Source organism: Rhinopithecus bieti, unplaced genomic scaffold (assembly GCF_001698545.2).
Source record: "Rhinopithecus bieti isolate Rb0 unplaced genomic scaffold, ASM169854v2 scaffold_7684, whole genome shotgun sequence".
NCBI lineage: Eukaryota > Metazoa > Chordata > Mammalia > Primates > Cercopithecidae > Rhinopithecus > Rhinopithecus bieti.
The window spans coordinates 1,966,603-1,984,969 of record NW_016806071.1 but is presented as its reverse complement, the minus strand read 5'-3'; the positions used below and the strand labels follow the sequence as shown (position 1 = coordinate 1,984,969).

The window sequence follows — 18,367 nt, the reverse complement described above, 5'->3', positions numbered from 1 at the left end:
CAGGCTTGAGCCACCGCGCCCGGCCCAAATTTTTGATAAATAATTGGTTAGAGGGAGAAGTTAAAGACTCAATATTATTTTACCCTGTCTTCCTTTCAAAGTTTTATTTTTCAACTTCAGGATTCTCTTCATAGAACCTTTAAAGCAGGGACAATTTCTTGTTTAAGCCCTACATGACTAGTGCCTATCATAGTATCTAGAGCAAACAGGCCTTCAATAAACGTGTGGAGAATAAAGGAATCAAACAATATTGGGCTATGCAGTTGGCATAATTGGAGAAATTTTCTAAATGTTTTGACCATTTTCTCAAATAAAATTTTTTTTCTGCTTCCCTTTGTTCAATGATGCCTCTTTCATTATGTATTAAATTCTTATGTACTATAGTCTGTTTCCGGCCTTCATTTTTTTTATTCCCTATCCATTTTCTTTTTTGGTGTTGGTCCATATCATTTTCAATATTGTTACTTTAAAATATGTTCTAATATCTTAGATCTTAGATATGAGGCTAATTGTGCCTCATAACTCCTGTTTTTCAAAATAGCATTTTATACACTTGCTGAGTTATATTTGTGTAGAAGTATTTGGTTGTAGTCTAATAAAAATAGCCTACTGAGATTTTTGGTTGAGATTACATAAAATCTATAAACTAATTTCTTTTTTGTTTCTTTTCTTTTCTTTTTTCAGGCAGGGTCTTGCTCTGTTGCCCAGGCTAGAGTGCAGTGGCATGATCACAGCTCACTATAGCCTTGAACTTTTGGGTTCAAGCCATCCTCCCATCTCAGCCTCCCAAGTAGCTGAGAGTACAGGCATATGCCACCTCACCTGGCTAATTTTTTTTATTTTTTGTAGAAACAGTCTCACTATGTTGCCCAGGCTGGTCTTGAACTCCTGTGAGTTCAAGTGATCCTCCCACCTTGACATCCCGAAGTGTTGAGATTATAGGCATGAGCCACTGCACCTGGCCGACTAATTTCTATATTGGCATTTTTGTGCTGATTTTTCCATCTCGTAACAAGGTATATTTTCCCTTTATTCAAATCTTCTGTTATGTATTGTAGTAGGAATGTATGTTATTCTTTATATGAGTCTCTCATTCAACCAGCCTGCTCTCCTGATTCCCATCTCCTGCCACTATGCTCACTGCTGGAGATACAAAGATGAGCATCCCCTAAGGTTAGCTATTTCTGCAAGAAGCTCAATTTGGTGAACGAAAGAGATAACCCATCAAATAATTACAACTAACTCTAGTAATTATCATGATAAACAGAACACAAGGTGCTAAGGAAGCAGAGAGCCCGGGTACTGACCAAAACTAGAGATATTAAGGAAGAATTCCGGGAGGAAGGGGGACCCTTAAATGAGTCTTAAAGGCCAAATGGAAGTTGGCCAGATAAAAAGAGAAGTAAGAATATTTCAGGCAGACAGAATGTTCATTGGGGTGTGTGCTCAAAAATAAAGAGATAAAAAATAAAATGTTTTAGGAGCTGCAAGTAGCTGGAGTAGTGGATGACAGTGGATAGTAGCTGGAAATGAAGATAGAAAGTAGGTAGGAGGATGGCAGATTGTGAAGGGACTTTTATGAAGAGGTAAGAGTGGATATAGCACCAAATAATTTAAGTGGAGGAGTGAAATGGTCAAATTTATGCTTTAGGAAAAAAGTCCCTAAAAAAGAAAACACTAAAAATAAATAAAGGCTATCCTAGCTGCAGTGTGGAAGATGGCATTAAGGGGTACCAAACTTAGCCAGAGAGGTCAACCAGGGTACCTTCATAGTCATCTGGAGGCAACATGCCCTAAGGCATGTTGGGGCAGTGGGGCTAGGGATGGAGGAAAAGGAGGAATCCCAGAGCATTAAGGAAGTGGGCACAGACAGACAGCACACATGCATGCTCACACACCCATTCTTGTCCATGCTTTCCAAAGTGCTGTATAGTTTTTACTAGTTTAAACAGGATCTGTTCCCCTGTTGTGTTCTGACTGGCTGTTGCTGACTTAAGAAAGCTACTGGTACTGCGGGGCAGCGAGAGCCGCGGGAAGGGCTCTCCAGGCGATATACGGACGGCAGGCGTCGTGGCAAGGAAAAGTGACTAGCTCCCCTTCGTTGTCAGCCAGGGACGAGAACAGAGCCACGCTCCCACCCGGCTGCTCACGATCCCTCGGCGGCGATGTCGGTCGCCGGTGCCCGAGGCCTGCGGGCCACCTACCACCGGCTTCACGATAAAGTGGAGCTGATGCTGCCCGAGAAATTGAGGCCGTTGTACAACCATCCAGCAGGTCCCAGAACAGTTTTTTTCTGGGCTCCAATTATGAAATGGGGGTTGGTTGTGTGCTGGATTGGGTGATATGGCAGGACCCTGGCAGGGAAAACTTAGGCAACAGGCTCAATTTCTTGCTGGTTTTGATGGGTACAAGGTTTATTTGGTCCAAGGTACTCATATGTAAATTATTCAAAAAAAATTGGGAGTCTGTTTTGCTGTTAATTCTTTGTGGGGACGCGGAGCCTCTCCAGCTTTTTCGTATTTGGAGATATACCAAAGAACTAAAGCTAAAGCACACAAATAAAAGAAGTTCCTGATCACCTGAACAATCTTAGATGTGGACATGGGACCATTGGGACCTAGTTTATTATTTTGGGTTATTGATAAGCAGAGGCTAACTGTTGCATTTGGAAAGGGCACAACAAAACTAATGCAAACTGGTTAAAAAAAAAAAAAAAGAAAGAAAGGCTACTGGTTTTTATAAAAATATATCTTTTCTTATATTTTCAACCGTGGATCAGGATTAAAAAATTCATTAAATTAAAAATAAATTATATATGTATCCTTTGTATTCTTCCATTTTTTAAACCTTTAGTTTTAGTGTTTCTTTTACTTCTTTAGCCTTTCTAGGTATTTATTTTTATCTAAGTACTTTTGCATATTGATATTTTGACCCTTCACCTTTTTTTTCCATTTTATTATGAAATTCTCAAACGTACACAAAAATAAAGAGAATATTATAACTCCTATATGCCCTTCATCTAGATTCAATAACTATTAAGATTTTGCCCTACTTCTTCTTTCTGTTTTTGCTTTTATGTTGTTGCTGAGGTATTTTAAAGCAGAATCTCAGACCTTTTGTCATTTGAACTCTATGCATCTCTAAAAAATATGGGTATTTTCTCATGTAACCACAGTGCCATTGTTATTGTGCTTAACAAAGTTTACAATTATTCCTTGGTATAATTTAGTATCTAGTACATATTCATATTCCTTGTTTATCTCAAAATATCTTTTAACAGTTGGTTTGTTCCAATTGGGATTTGAATCACGCGTCGCATTTGTTAGTTTGTACTCAAGAGACTTTTAATCTACTTCAGTCCCTAACCCTAGCCCCTTTTCAGAAAAACAAATGAAAAACAACAACAAAAAGAAGAACCACTGACTGTGGAAGAAACCATGTCTGTTGTCCTGTAGAATGTCCCACATTCAGAATTTGTCTTGTTTCTTCATACTATAATTTACTCCTCTATCTCTCCTATTTCCTATGAATTGGAAGTTAGCTTTGAATGACTAACTGGATTATGGTTCTTTTTCTTTTGGGGAAGAGGATAAGGCTACTTCATAGGTTAAGGGTGTGAAGTACTTCTGTTTCTTCTGTCTGATAGTCCCACTCTTAGGGATGCTAACATTGAACAGTGGGTTTAGATGATGACAGCTCATCCCTCCATTATAAATTTCCCCATCAGACTCATTGAATTAGTTCATCCGCTGATGATTGTCTCTGAATGAATTATTTCATCAGGGCTACAAAAAAATGTTCTCATTCTATCAGTCTTTTCACATTTATTAGCTAAATAATATTCCCGTAATAACTAGGGCTATTTTGTTGTCTTGAAATATAGTATGTACCTCCTTCCCCCAAAAAACTAGATAAATGCTTAATTCATTTTCTTTTATAGTAATTTCTGGTTAAAGAAGTTACCTTTGTTGTTCTTTTTAAGAATCTATTGATTTTGCTTCTAGTTTATGACTTAATTCATTGGCTAGGCTGCTGGTTCTCCCCCAGTGATTATCTTATTATCTCAGTCCTTTTGAAACAGGTTTCTTTTGCACAAGAGTCTTTACATCCTTGGGTGTGTGAATGACTTTCTCAGTGCCACATGTCAGTCAGTCCATCTAGTCCTGCACTTTTCAGAAGAAGATGTAACAACCTTTCCTTTGGTTTTTCTCTTCCTGTTCCAGGTCACACTGTGAACAAGATGCGTAAACACTCAGATTCAGAAGTGGCTTCTCTTGCCAGAGAAGTTTACACTGAGTGGAAAACTTTCATTGAAAAACATTCAAATAGACCTTCTATTGAAGTTAGAAGTGATCCCAAAACCGAATCGTTTAGGAAAAATGCCCAGAAATTACTCTCAGAAGCCTTGGAATTAAAGGTAATGCCCTAAGCATATACAACTGTTATGTACCCATAATAATTAATTTTAAAATAGAAGAAAAATAAAGTAAATGTCCTGGTTAGATGTGATTAGTAGGTGTTCTTGGTTAAATGCCTCATGATTTCATAATTAAGATTTCATAGTCTTAATGCTGTGGCTTTATTTTAACCAGTTATTCTTTAAGGATTCTGGATTTATAAGCATTCCAGGAGACAGTGTTGTAGGAGGCAGGCTTTTAAACTAGCAAGATCTGGGGTTGAAACCCTGACATTCTAGTTGTGATACCTTAGGCAGATACCTTAATGTTTTCTGAGACTTGATTTCTTAATCTGTAAAATGAGGATTGTAAGTCCTACCACCTAAGGTATTAAAAAGGTTAAATGAACCATATATGCAAAAGAATAGTAGTGCCTGCTGATTAGAAGTTAATGAATGTTGGTTACTTCCCATTTAAAATTCCTTCCCTTCTCGCTGAAGTAAAAATTCTGTGATGGACTGAATATCAATAGTAAAATAAATAGCTGTCTAGTGAAAAGACTCAGATCCCCCAGTTTTCATCAACAGCCATAGCTTTAGTTTTAAGTCATAAAATCAATTGGATAGACATGCTCCCTATCTTCATGACTTACAATTCAGATGATGTTCATGGTTTGAGGTATACATGCTGGAAGAAGGATTTGTGCTCATTAATAATAATATTCATTATCATCATCAAACAACAAATCTTATAAGCTGATTAATACTCTGGAAAATAACACATGTAATAGTCATGTTTCTTCCTTATCCCAGGATATCCCAGAGCAACTCCGCTAAAGTATCCTTAGAGAACAATTTAATATTAATAAAAGAAGCAATTCCGAAGTCTGATTTAAACACTAGATCTGTTACTACAGTCTCTAAAAAAAATTTTTGCCATTCTATCTCAATTATTTATCCACAAAAGAAAGACTTGTGATATAGTACTTACTTTTTTTAAAATAAAGTTTTGGATCTGAAGTGAATTTGCACCAAAGTAGCAGCTGCTTTGCCACAGTTCTGTCTTCACCTTCACCATGTTCCTCTTGGTCACAAACGCACTAAGTTGTCTCCAAGTTCAAAGCATTCAGCAAACAATGGCAAGGCAGAGCCACCACAAACGTACACCTGATTTTCATGATAAATACGGTAGTGCTGTATTAGCTAGTGGAGCCACTTTCTGTATGGAGATATGTAGCAACACAAATCGGAATAGAATGGAACCTGTCCCCTGTTGGCAGAGTCACCCCAAAAGAAGGGAGAGATCGGTAATCATCTCAGCTGATGTAATAATGAATTGTTTAAAAAACAACTCATAATTGATGCCAAGTTAAAGCACTGTGTACCCATTAAGATATGGCATTATTGAAGAAATAAAGTACATTCGAAACCTTAAAAATAAATAAATAAAGTTTTGGGTTTTTAAATACAAACTTCTAATAGAAAATGAGAAAAATGTATAAAAGGGAAAAAAATGTAACCCAGACATAATCTTGTTAACACATTGGCACATTTCCTTTTTTGGTAAATTGTTACGGTTTTTTAAATGAATGTTGGGCAAGTTATGATTAACTGAGATTTATATAGAGTGAATTATATGCCGAATGTTCCATAAGATATTTTTATTGATTATTTAAGTAACATTGCAGAAAATTGATGTAATTATTTACATTTGTGTTCTCTTTAATCTTGATCAATTTTAGTGTCATTTTATATATCCTTTTCTATATATCTTTATTTTTTCACGTTTGGTAATTTTTTATTCTTTTTATTTTTTGAGACAGAGTCTTCGCTCTGTCACCCAGGCTGAGTACAGTGCCATGATCTCGGCTCACTGCAAGCCTCCGTCTCCCGGTTCACGCCCTCTTCTGGCTCAGACCTCCCGGAGTAGCTGGGACTACTGGGCCCGCCCACACAACGCCCGGCTAATTTTTTGTATTTTTAGTATGAGACGGTGTTTCACCATTTTACAGGATGGGTCTCGCATCTCCTGACCTCATGCATCCATCCGCCCTCAGTCTCCCAGGAAGTGCCTGGATTACAGGCATGAGCCCCACCACGCCCCGGGCCCATGTTCTATTATTTAATGACTATCTGATAGTTCAGTAATTGCCTATGCCTGAAAGTACAAAAAAGCAAAAAACACGGTTCACTTAATTTTTCCTAAAGGGAAGCTTTTTTTTTTTTTTTAATTTATTTTATTTTTTTTTTGAGGCGAGAGTCGCGCCCTGTCGCCCAGGCTGGAGTGCAGTGGCCGCATCTCGGCTCACTGCAAACTCCGCCTTCCGGGTTCACGCCATTCTCCTGCCTCAGCCTCCCGAGTAGCTGGGACTACAGGCGCCCGCCACCTCGTCCGGCTAGTTTTTTGTATTTTTTAGTAGAGATGGGGTTTCACTGTGTTAGCCAGGATGGTTTTGATCTCCTGACTTCGTGATCCGCCCGTCTCGGCCTCCCAAAGTGCTGAGATTACAGGCTTGAGCCACCGCGCCCGGCCAGGAAGCTTTAATATGAGTATTAAACCTTGGAAGAGAAAACAAAATATGAAAGTTATAAGTCTGATTTTCCAGAGTATCAATTAGCCAACAAGATTTATTTTAAATAAAGTTTAGTTTTGAAATAAGTCAAAATTATTGCAGAAACATACAGTGTGGGTATATAATATACAGTTAATGTGGTGGTAAATACCAGTTCCCTGTGGTATCTTTTTAAGTAAATGATAATAAAAAAGCTATGCTTGTAAGGATTAATGAGCAGTTTGCCTACTATATTAAACTCCATGATAATTATCCTTTTAGTTTATCCATTAATTATCCTTTAAATGGCACATCAAGTGGTAAGCACTCAAGTGTCATAAAGCAAAGTTAAAAAAGTGATACATTTGTTAGTGCTTTCCAACATAATTGGAAAAAACATCAGATTAAGCATAGCTGAATGGTTTTGTTCTCAAAGAGTAAATTTAAAAAATTAAAAGTATGCATCTTACTGTCTTCCTTAGCCAAAAGTAAAAATAAAAAAAAAAATAATAACTCTGCTTTCCTTGCATAAACAGCATTTGATAGCATGTTTATCAGTTTGTTATGTCAGAGAATATAAATACAAGCCCTTTTATATAAGGTTAATTCTTAGCACCTATCATCATCTGAGATATTTCCATATTAGAGTAAATCAATGAACCATCTAATTCAGTATCTGGTCTTTGACAGTAACCAATGTTGAGTGCATTCAAATCAGACATCAGATCTCCATAAATGTACTTAATCAGGCAGCAGTAAAGCATTGGGTTTAAGTTATTGGCCCAGTGACTTAAAAGCCTCTACAATTTGATCCTAGCATGTGTTATTGCAAATACCAAATCTTCGCATTACATTTTTGTAGAAAAATAAATGTTTCCATGTTGTTTCACTCATATCCTTTAATAGTGAAAGCCATAGATGAAGAATAATACGCACAGCCTAAAGGTGCATCTCTTTATTACCCTACAGATCTTGCTTTCTAGATTCATGGATTATTTCCTTGTTCTTGGAATAGTGGAATAGATGAATAAAAACTCCGTCGTTGAAACCCAGGCTCCATTCCCCTTTACTTTCTCCCTTCGAGATCTTCTTTGTTCTTCCCCGTCTTTTAGATCTTTCCTCATATGAACATCCCCTGTGGTGTCATTCTCTTACTTCCCCTTCCTCATTATCCACTCTCCTTTCCTACCTCACGGCCTGTGATCATTTTCCTATTATGTCATTTAAAAAAATGAACCTGATTCTCAAAGTGAGCCTGTATCATTAAGAGTTATGAAACACTGGCTGGTTGGCTCAGTTGGTTGTCAGATGGTGCTAATGAGATCCAGGTCAGGGGTACGTCCCCATATGGGACTGTTAGTTTTTCTTTGTTTAATGGCCTCAGACTGCACCCCTGGCTTTGACCAGCTCTCTCATGAATGTATTCAAGTGGTCAAAAAGCAGTGTGGGTAGATATGTACAAATTCAATCATGCTATTGGAAAACCCACACAAAGTTTGCTTCCAGTGGCTATTCAATTCAACAGATGTTTAGTAAGGATCTACTCGGTGCTGGGGGAGAAGACAAACATGGATGAGTCACATTCCCTCTCCTAAGAAAACTTTACTGTCTCCTGACTGAGAACCTATAAATCATTAATTAAAATATGAGGCAGTCTGAAATAATGGTACTAGCAAGTATCAACACACAAAGTACAGAGCAGTTAAATCTGATGGGGGAATCTGGGAATGTTTTGTAAAAGAGATGGCAGTGGAGCCCACCTTTATCAGAGGCGTAGGATTTTGCTAATTAGAAAATACACATAAAATGGAAACATATTTTATCTGCTATGTATATGATGTTATTAGAAGAGCAAGAAAGAAGAGTTATACATGGGAAGGAAGGGCATTCATTTAATAAATATTGGTTGAACATTTACTATGTGCCACTAACCTATGCTAACTAGGCATGCGCAGTTTAGACATGGATACAACATGGTTTCAACTCTAGCAGTCCTTATAGTCTTCTGAGGAAGACAGACAAATAAATAGTTACAAAACAGTGTGGGAATTTCCACACTTAAGGTAAACACATGAAGAAAACCCTGTTCCCATGCCCTGAGAAAGCTTACACATGTGACAGACATCACTAATTGGTTATGGCACCGATTCCCACTGATGAAGGAGCTCAAGGTGGTCATGTTTTATATCTTCCTCCAGCTCTAGCCAGTTCATCCAGAATTAGAAAGCTGTATAACACACTTAACTCACAGGCACAAACAAATAAGGATTCTAACTCTCTGTCTCTGGGAAATGTGAACTAGGAGATACCAATAAAACAACAGTACAAGTGTTAAACAAAGGATGTTGGAGGAGTTGTGAGGAAGCAGAGTTGTGAGTAGAGAAAAGATGTGTAGCATAGGAAGAGAGAATAAGGCAGTTAGAATTGGTAGTGAGTAAGGCCCATGGAGAAGAGCAACAACATGTGAGAAAGAGACCAGGCAGCTCATGAGAGATACAGAGAAAGGATCGATTTCTAAATAAATCCCTAGGTTTCTCCCAGTGTTCCTATCTCATAGCAAAAGCCCTTTTCTCAAGGACTCAGTGAAACTCTGGTCCTTCCACCCAGAAGGGTTCACCTAAAGCACTAGATTAGGACCCACTGGAAAGGACTCACCAACTTGGGTGGGTTTGGATTACCCAAAGGCACTTACAAGACAGGTGTTCTTCACTTTGCAACAAACTTGTTGTACACACGGTACATGATGAATCATTTTCTATCACGATTTTAATGTCACATATTTTTCTCCATTTCTTAATTCTGATTGGTCTTCATTTAACAAGAGGCATGCATGAGAATTGTTAGATGCTTGCCTTCTATTACCACCACACTGATGGCATAGCACTTGTCGTGCTGCCTACCCCTGGGTTTCCACCCACTTCTGGGATGTGAGTTTGTGATGGGCAGGGTTCACATCCTTTCTGTTCTATCTCTCTAAGATCAGGCCAGACCCAGAGTAGCAATTCAGTTAACTATTTGCTGAATGAAGTATGTGAATTCCAAGACACACTCAGAGTTTGTTTTTTTTAATTTAATACGGGTACTATAATTTGCTGGAGTGCTCATGACTTGTTTTACAAACATATACGCTTCTTCTTTGATAACCACTCCCCTCAAAAAAAAAAAAAGACTTTCTTGCTAAGTGTATCTCTAACCACCAGTGGAGACTAACCAGCCTCACACCAGGATAAGGAACTTTCTTTCTAGCAAATGCTGCAGGACAAATGCTAGATAGCCAGCTAGCCACCTTTCCAGCTTCCTAAAGTAGTCTGGTGCCAGGCCTGCCTCAGGGGCTAGTTCGGTGCCCACCCAGGAAGCCTTGAAAAACTTGGAGTCTGGGTTCTGAGAACCACAGCGCCAAGTCCACTCACTCCAACACAAGCCGTGGAAATAATCTGTCTGTCATTAGGACCACAAACTTTTGTGAGCACCTTTTGTCAGCTAGACTAAGGCAGATGTCTGGGCCTGGATATTCACTCTCTCTCTCTTTCTCTGTGTCTCTTTCAGTCCTGTTCTGCTCTTTGCTTGGTCCTTATGTCTGACAAGTTTGTTTTTTCTACTTACTTTGGTCCATCTGTCTCATGTTAGGACATTTTATTAAACGTCAGGTGACCCCTTTTTATTTGGGGTATGTTTTTTCTTTTTTTGAACTTTGCATTTTGCACAGAAGAACAAACATATATGTACAGCTCGGTGAATTTATCACAAAGCAAACACCTATTTCACTTAGCCAGATCCTACTCATGCTCCAGGTCTCAGATTAAACTTCATTTCCTCTTGAAGCCAGGCACTGCCCTCCTGGGTTGGGTTGCTTTGCCATGGCTGTGTTCTCCCCTGTGCTGGTTCCTCTCCTTTCTCCTGGTGCACAGGATCCTTACAATCCCTGTTCACGGTCCATCTGTCCTACTGGACTAGGCTGCCCAAGGGCCCAAGCACTGAGCCTTCCTTAGTCACTGCTTATTGCTCAGCCCAAGCACAGAGCATGGCATATAGTGCTGAATAAATGTTTGAATGAATGGCTAAGGGAGGAAGAGAAAGGTTAAAGGTAAAAAAGCAAGTGAGAGAGAGAAATTTGTCTCCTATTTTCAAGGAATGTTCTACTAGGAGAGACAAACTTAAAATATAGATCATTGGCTGGGTGCGGTAGCTCATGCCTGTAATGCCTCAGCACTTTGGGAGGCCTCAGCACTTTGGGAGGCCAAGGTAAAAGGATTGCTTGAGGCCAGGAGTTCAAGACCAGTCTGGGCAACTTAGCAAGACCCCATCTCTAAATTTCTTTTTTTAATTTTAATTAGCTGGGCATGGTGGTGCATGCCTGTAATAATCCTAGCTCTTGGGAGGCTGAGGCCAGAAGATCACTTGAGCCCATGAGTTTGAGCCTGCAGTAAGCTTTGATCACACCACTGCACTCCAGCCTGGGTGACAGAGTGAGACAGTATCTGTAAAATAAAAGTATACACTTCATTTATAATATATCATGATAGTGACTAGGGGAAGCTCAGGGCATGGTGGCAGCCTGAAGAACTTTCAGTCCTTTGCACTGGGGTCTTTTTGTTTGGTTGTTCTTGCCTCGGCTTTGACATACAAAGAGGAGTGTTTTCCGTAGGGAAAGGTATGCCTTGCTAAGGGAACATGTGCTGGTGCAGAGGCATAGAGGTGTATGAAAGTGGCCAAGAGTGGAGTGCTCAGGGCCGGCTGTGGTCAGGATTGGGGAGGGGAATAGCTGAAGATGGGCCTGGAAAGGAGGGTAGTGCTGGGGGTGGTCTTGGACCAGCATCCAACCTACCCTGGATTCAGACCGTGTAGACAAAGTCCCAGATCTCTCCTGCTTTGATTAGGTCTGGGACCTCAAGATGGCTTGGGCCTGAGCCAGACCACCCCAGAATTGCTACAGGTCCCTCCCCTAGGCCTGCTGTGCTTAATGGAAACTGCAGCGTCTCTCCAATCTCAACCATTCTCTCGGAATGTTGAAGCGGCCATTAGTATGGTGAAAGGGAAAAAACATGAACTTTGGAGTTGAGGGATCCAGGTCAGAGTCCCAGCTCTGTCTCTTAGTAATTGTAAGACCTTAAACCTTTGCCTTTGAACCTGTTTCCTTATCTGTAAAATGTGATAATAGGAGTTATGAGCATTAAATGTGAAAAGTGATTTTTGAACTGTTCTGTACACATATTAGGATCCAGACCCCATGTTTCTAAAATGCCATAAGGAGTTAAAAGGCAGTCTAAAAACAAAAAAAAAATATGAACCGTTATACTGATTTATTATTCTTGGTCTTCGTTTCCTGGTTGGTAAAGTACAGGGCCCAGTACCCGTTGCTTAGTTCAGGCCAGTTTCCTGTTATAATGGCAAATATTACCACCCGGCAGGGGTTGTGAATGAGGTCCCTGTCACAAAGCACATGGCCTTGTTCCTTAATTGCCAGGGTGGAATTAATTTGCTCTTCCTGTTTCTCTTGTGAAGTAGATGTCCTTGAATTTCAGTTGATTAATGGAGGCCTCTGAGCAGAGTGCTCCAGCCTCTCTTGCTTTTAATCCTTATGCAATGTAAGGCTCTAATTTGATAATTTTGCTGTTTTTTAGATGGATCACCTACTGGTTGAAAATATTGAGCGGGAAACGTTTCATCTCTGCTCCCGCCTCATTAATGGGCCGTACCGGCGGACGGTGAGAGCCCTGGTCTTCACATTAAAGCACCGAGCTGAAATCCGGGCTCAGGTGAAGAACGGCTCGCTGCCAGTCGGCACGTTTGTACAGACCCACAAAAAGTGACCTGAGGACGGTTCCAGCCCTGGGCCAGGCAGAGAAGAAAATGGGCCTCTCTCTGCCGTTCAAAGACGCTTTTGAGTTTGGGTGATGGCTGATGCTGGCTGTGCTGGATTTTCCCATGGTGCCATTCCTTTGCAGACAGAGGATTCGGAGAGCCCTAGGAGACAGGCCTGCAGGAATGTGCTTCATTAGCTGGAGTGCGCTGGTGCTGCCTAACAGAACGCACACTGGCTGTCACTAGGAAGCGCCATACGGTTGCTATCACCCAACATGGTGAAAGGGTGATGGATTTCACTGTGAGTATGCCAAGGACACCTCTAAACTTCCCCCTGTCAGGCAGATGAAGTTACTACTTTATTTCACCACCCTGCAGGTAACTGAAACTCAATTACCGCTGCTGCTCACTCGGTTCCATCCCCCTGAGTTTAGATAGCTCTGGTGCCTCTCAGAACTCCCCTGTCTGTTCTCTTTGCTCTACCCCAGGGGTGAGCCTGCCAGAGCCAGCTGACTACCCCTTCTTCCCAGAGCTCACTTATCTGAACGTTTCAGCTCTCCCTGGAAGACCTTCTGCGTTGGTCTCCAGAGCCCCCATGCTGAGGCTACTAATGAGGAACTGGCCCGAAGCCTCCCACACCTCCGGGTTTATTTGAATACGCTGGCGCTCTCAGTTTAGGGCTCTGTAGAAGATACATAATGAAATTTCTCTTGAAATGAATTACTGCAGTAGAAAAAAGCACATACGTATATATGTTAAAGTGAAATATCTCTACACAGGCCTGTTTTAACAATTATGTAAATAATACTTGTTTTTTTAAAAGTAATAATAAGCTGGGACTTTTTTTTTCTCAAACAAAAGGTGGAGTTTGTTCACTGAAGAGTGTTTGGGGTTGAGAAAGGGTACAGTTGGTGAAATTAAAAAATGATGGAACAAGGATTTGAGGAAGGTAGAAGACTCAAGGAAGTGGGGATTAGATTAGGGGATACTGGAGCACGTTTGTAATCTGAAAGGAAGGAGCTGGTAGAAAGGGAGAGATTTAAAATCCAAAAAAAAAAATAAAGAGTTGAAAAACAAGGGGAGAAGGGACGGGACTAACATTATTGCCTAACTTCTAAGTGCTAGGCACTTCTCCTAAGACAATTTATTAACATTTACATGGATCAAAAACAAGGGGAGAAGGGACGACACTAACATTATTGCCTACCTTCTAAATGCTAGGTACTTTTCCTAAGACAGTTTATTAACATTTACCTGGATCTTTATATAGTTTTGTAAAAATCTTGCTGACTTCTCTTACCCATTGTATTAAGTAGGTATTGTTGTTTTCATTTTTTAGATTTGTTTGTTTATTTAGCAACCATTTCCCGAGCGTCTATTCTGTGGGGTAGGTGTATACTGAGCACTAGTTACAAATGGGAGCCTGAGGCTCACTGAGCAGAAACATCACCTTCAATTTCCCACTGCTAGTAACTATTGGAGCTAGAATAATAATAATCGAGCATTTACCCTGGGCCCAGCACTGTGGTAACCATTTTACAAAAAGAGAATACCCAGTTAAAGATGAGAAAAGTAAGGCTCAGAAAGGTATAGTAACTTACTCAAGGTCACACAGATAGTGAATGACAGATCTAAGATTCAAAATCCCGGTCTATTTGACTGTATATGGTTCCCTTGGATGATTTCATCCACTCTCATGTTTTCAAGCATCGTTTACATGCTGATGACATTCCAGTTTGTATCTTCAGCCCAGACCAGTCCCCTGACTTTCAGATGATATTTCCTAGATGCCCCATAGACATCTCAAATATAACATGTCTTCTCTCCATTGGCAGTACCAGCAAGCCAGACGGTCCAGCTAGGAACTCAAGGGGTCAGCCTAGACCTCCCATCTCCTACTCTGAGCCAACCAAGTCCTAGTGGTTTGATTAGGTTGGTGCAAAAGTAATTGTGGTTTTTGCCATTACTTCTAATGTATTACTTCTTTGCATTTGCTGTTCCAGTTGCAATGCTCTTTCCCCAGACATCTGCATGTTCTTGTCCTCATTTGATTTAGGTCTCTCTTTCCCTTATCAAAAAGGCCTTTGCTGACTACCCTAAATACAATAGCACTCCCCCCTAACTATTCTTTAATGCTGTACCTGGCTTTATTTTTCTTCAGAATATTTATTACTCTTTAACATAGTTATTTATTTCTTTATTGTCTATCTCCCCACTCCCAGAATGTAAGCTTCACGAAAGCAGAGTCTTTGTTCTGTTCCCTGCTATATCTCCAGCATCTGGAACAGAGCCTGGGACAAGCTAGGTCTCCATAACTATTTACTGGACAGTTGAGTAACTGATTGTGGATGTACAGGATAAGCATCTAATTCTATCAGGGAGTGCTTCCTGGAGGAGCTGATACCTGTGTTCAGTCTTAAAGGGCAGGAGTTTGGATAGGGGAATGTTAGTTAATAGAATGAAAATTTCAAAATTAAAGGGCAGGAGTAATTAATTGGGTGGTTGAGATGTATGCCTGGCAGAGCAAGCAGAGTATGGGAAAACCCAGAGGTGGAGATATCTGGAAAGTGATTGGTATGGCTGGAGTAGAGGACACTGGCAGGAGAGTAGCCTGAGATGAGGCAGGAGAGGAAGGCAAGGACCAGGGCCAGGTCTGAAGGGTCTTGAGCATCAGGAGAAGGTGTTAGACTGATTCAAAGCAGGAACTGCTCAGTTTTGTGTTAATAGGCTATGTGGAAGAGAAGCCGGGATAGGGAGACTGGAAGTAGCAAGCCTCATGTTTAAAGAACCAAAGAGTTCTGCTAACTTAGGAACCCAGAGTAAGTTGAAAACAAATTGCTCTCTGGCTGAAAGCCTTCAGTGGTGATAGTTGGAAAGCAGAATGATTGCAGAGATGTGCTTTGGAGATTTGGAAAGCAGGCTGTGTTATTTGTGGCTGTTTTCTCCTTGATGCATGTGCAGAATTTCCATGAACGCTAATGGAGCTATTCTGAGCATTTGCTGAAGGGAAGGAAGCTTGCAGACATCCCTCCCAATCTTGCCCACACACCGAGAAGTACCTCGGAGCTACAGTCTGTTAAAAATGAGAAGGTTGAGGCCGGGCACATTGATTCATGCCTATAATCCCAGCACTTTGGGAGGTCGAGGCAGGCAGATCACCTGAGATCAGAAGTTTGAAAACAGCCTGGCCAACATGGTGAAAACCCGGCTCTACTAAAAATACAAAAATTAGCCAGATGTGGTAGCAGGCGCCTGTAATCCCAGCTACTTGGGAGGCTGAGGCATAAGAATCGCTTGAACCTGGGAGACGGAGGCTGCAGTGAACCAAGATTGTACCACTGCACTCCAGCCTGAGCAACAGAGTGAGACTCTATCTCAAAAAAGAAAAGAAAAGAAAAGAAAAGGTTGCCCCTGAAATGGGGTGAGAATAGTTCCTGAGACCTCTCAGGAGGTGTGAATATGTCTTATAAGCATGTTCAGTTGCTGGGGGAAATGTGGGAAAGTAAATACCATTTGTGTCTGCTCTAACAGCTTATTGATGGTTTTCTTGTAGTGGTTAATTTGGAGGTCCTGGTCGGGCGTGGTAGCTCACACCTGTAATCCCAGCACTTTGGGAGGCTGAGGCAGGTGGATCACTTGAGATCAGGAGTTTGAAACCAGCCTGGCCAACATGGTGAAACCTTGCCTATACTAAAAATACAAAAGTTAGCTAGATGTGGTGGCAGGCACCTGTAATCCCAGCACTTGAGAGGCTGAGGCAGGAGAATTGCTTGAACCCGGGAGGCAGAGGTTGCAGTGAGCTGAGATGGCGCCACTACACTCCAGCCTGGGTGACAGAGCGAGACTCAGTCTTAAAAATAAAATAAAAATAAATAAATAAAATTGGAGGTCTTGGTCCTTCGTGTAGGGACTCAGTCTCTGTATTTTCATTCATTCATTCAACAAACAAATGTTGCCCATCTTCTGTGTGCCAAGGACTAGACTGGCACTGGGAACACAACAATAAAGGAGAGATAATTTCCTCTTAGTCTGGTGAGGCAGATAGACACATAACTAAATAAATAGAGTATGGCATATTGGGTGGTAACTATAGACATAAAAATATTGAGAAAATGGGGAAAGAAATGAATAACACCACTCAGAGGAAGAATCTTCACAGAGGAGTTCATATTTGAACCAAAGCCAGAAGGACGGGTAGGAGTTCTTAGAAGGCTCAGTCTATGTGAAAGCACAGAAGCGTAAGGTGTATGGCTAGTTTCAGTAAAGGAAAATAATATGAGGTGGCTGAAGCATAAGGTTCTTAGGAATGGTAGTGAGAAATTGGGCAAAAAAAGTAACCAAGGCCTTGGAGGCCTTATCAACGAGTTTGGACTTTGGCCTTCAGATAATGGGAGACCATGAGAAGTTTTTGAGGAGATGAGGGACCTAATCAGGTGTGTGTTTTAGAAAGATTTAAAAAAAAAAAAAAAAAAAAAACCCAACAGATATTTTAAGAAAATTTTAAACATTCAAAAGAAACCCAACAATTTAAGGCAAAGGAAAGAAACACTTGAGATTCAGTAAATTAGAGGGTTTTTTTTTTTTTTTTTTTTTTTAACAAATGAAGTTTAAAGTTGCCCAAACAGATATCATTAGAGAATCTCAGGTTTGAAAAGTGGCAGGAGGCCCAGATAATGCATTTACTGTGTTCTGTGGTGAAGGAACAGGCAGCTGGCCTTATCATTTATAGAATATCAGGTTCTTAAACTTGTGCCTGTCAACCTTGGTTTTCTTTTGCTGTAGCCTCAGGCCTCAGAGCCTTACTCTGAGATCGGTAATGTGTTTTGAATGTGTTTATCACAGCCAGATGGGGCAAGGGCTCAGTTTGTTACTGCCCATTATTGCAAGGGAAGGGAGTCCATCCAGAAAACAAAGCTTTGGGAGTTCAGTTAGTTGGGTGACACTGCCCTGGTATCAAAGGAAAGATGGTTTGATTGGATACATTGTATTTTCTTTGAATCAACCAAAATGATACAATTACTGTCAGGATGGACTTACTCATAACCTGGGGAGGTTGGTTTCAAGATCCAGGAAGATCAAAACATCCAATCAAATGCTGTTTTTTAATGTTGATAAAATCATTCTTTCAACATGCATTTGTTGAGTTCTTACGTGTCAGGTATTAGGGTCCCAGGGATAGAGAAGACATAATCTTTGGCCTCAAGAAGCTTACAGTCTAGTGAAGGAGAAGACAATAAACAGACTATTTTTACTATTTATTTTTATTTTGGGAGGGAGTCAGGGTCTCACTCTGTGTCACCCAAGATGCAGTACAGTGGTGCAATTACAGCTCACTGCAGCTTTGACCTCCCAGGTTCAAGCAAGCCTCTTACCTCAAGCCTCCCAAGTGGCTGGGACTGTAGGTGTGTGCCACGATACCTGGCTAATTTTTTATTAGCCAGGTTGACACCATGTTGACCAGGCTTCTCTTGAACTCCTGGTCTTGAGTGAGCCTCCTGCCTTGGCCTCCCAAGGTGTTGGCATTACAGGCATGAGTCACTGTGCCTTGCCCAGACCATTTTTGAAAACACAAATGGGCAGGGTGCAGTGAGATTTTTAGGGGCCAATGGTCTGGGAT

General features: G+C 40.7%; 1 protein-coding gene and 1 pseudogene across 1 annotated transcript in view; both read left to right on the top strand.

Annotated features, from left to right (window-relative positions):
- The window catches only part of TCEANC2 (transcription elongation factor A N-terminal and central domain containing 2), a 47,003-nt gene extending 33,427 nt beyond the window's left edge, over positions 1 to 13,576 (top strand). The window contains exons 4-5 of the mRNA XM_017874525.1: positions 4,224 to 4,417; positions 12,570 to 13,576. Of these exons, the coding sequence (XP_017730014.1) occupies positions 4,224 to 4,417; positions 12,570 to 12,758 (383 nt within the window). The 3' untranslated portion in view covers positions 12,759 to 13,576. The remainder of the gene's footprint in view (positions 1 to 4,223; positions 4,418 to 12,569) is intronic.
- On the top strand, positions 5,473 to 5,707 carry LOC108531205 (cytochrome c oxidase subunit 7B, mitochondrial pseudogene; annotated as a pseudogene).
- Positions 13,577 to 18,367: the final 4,791 nt, after the last annotated feature.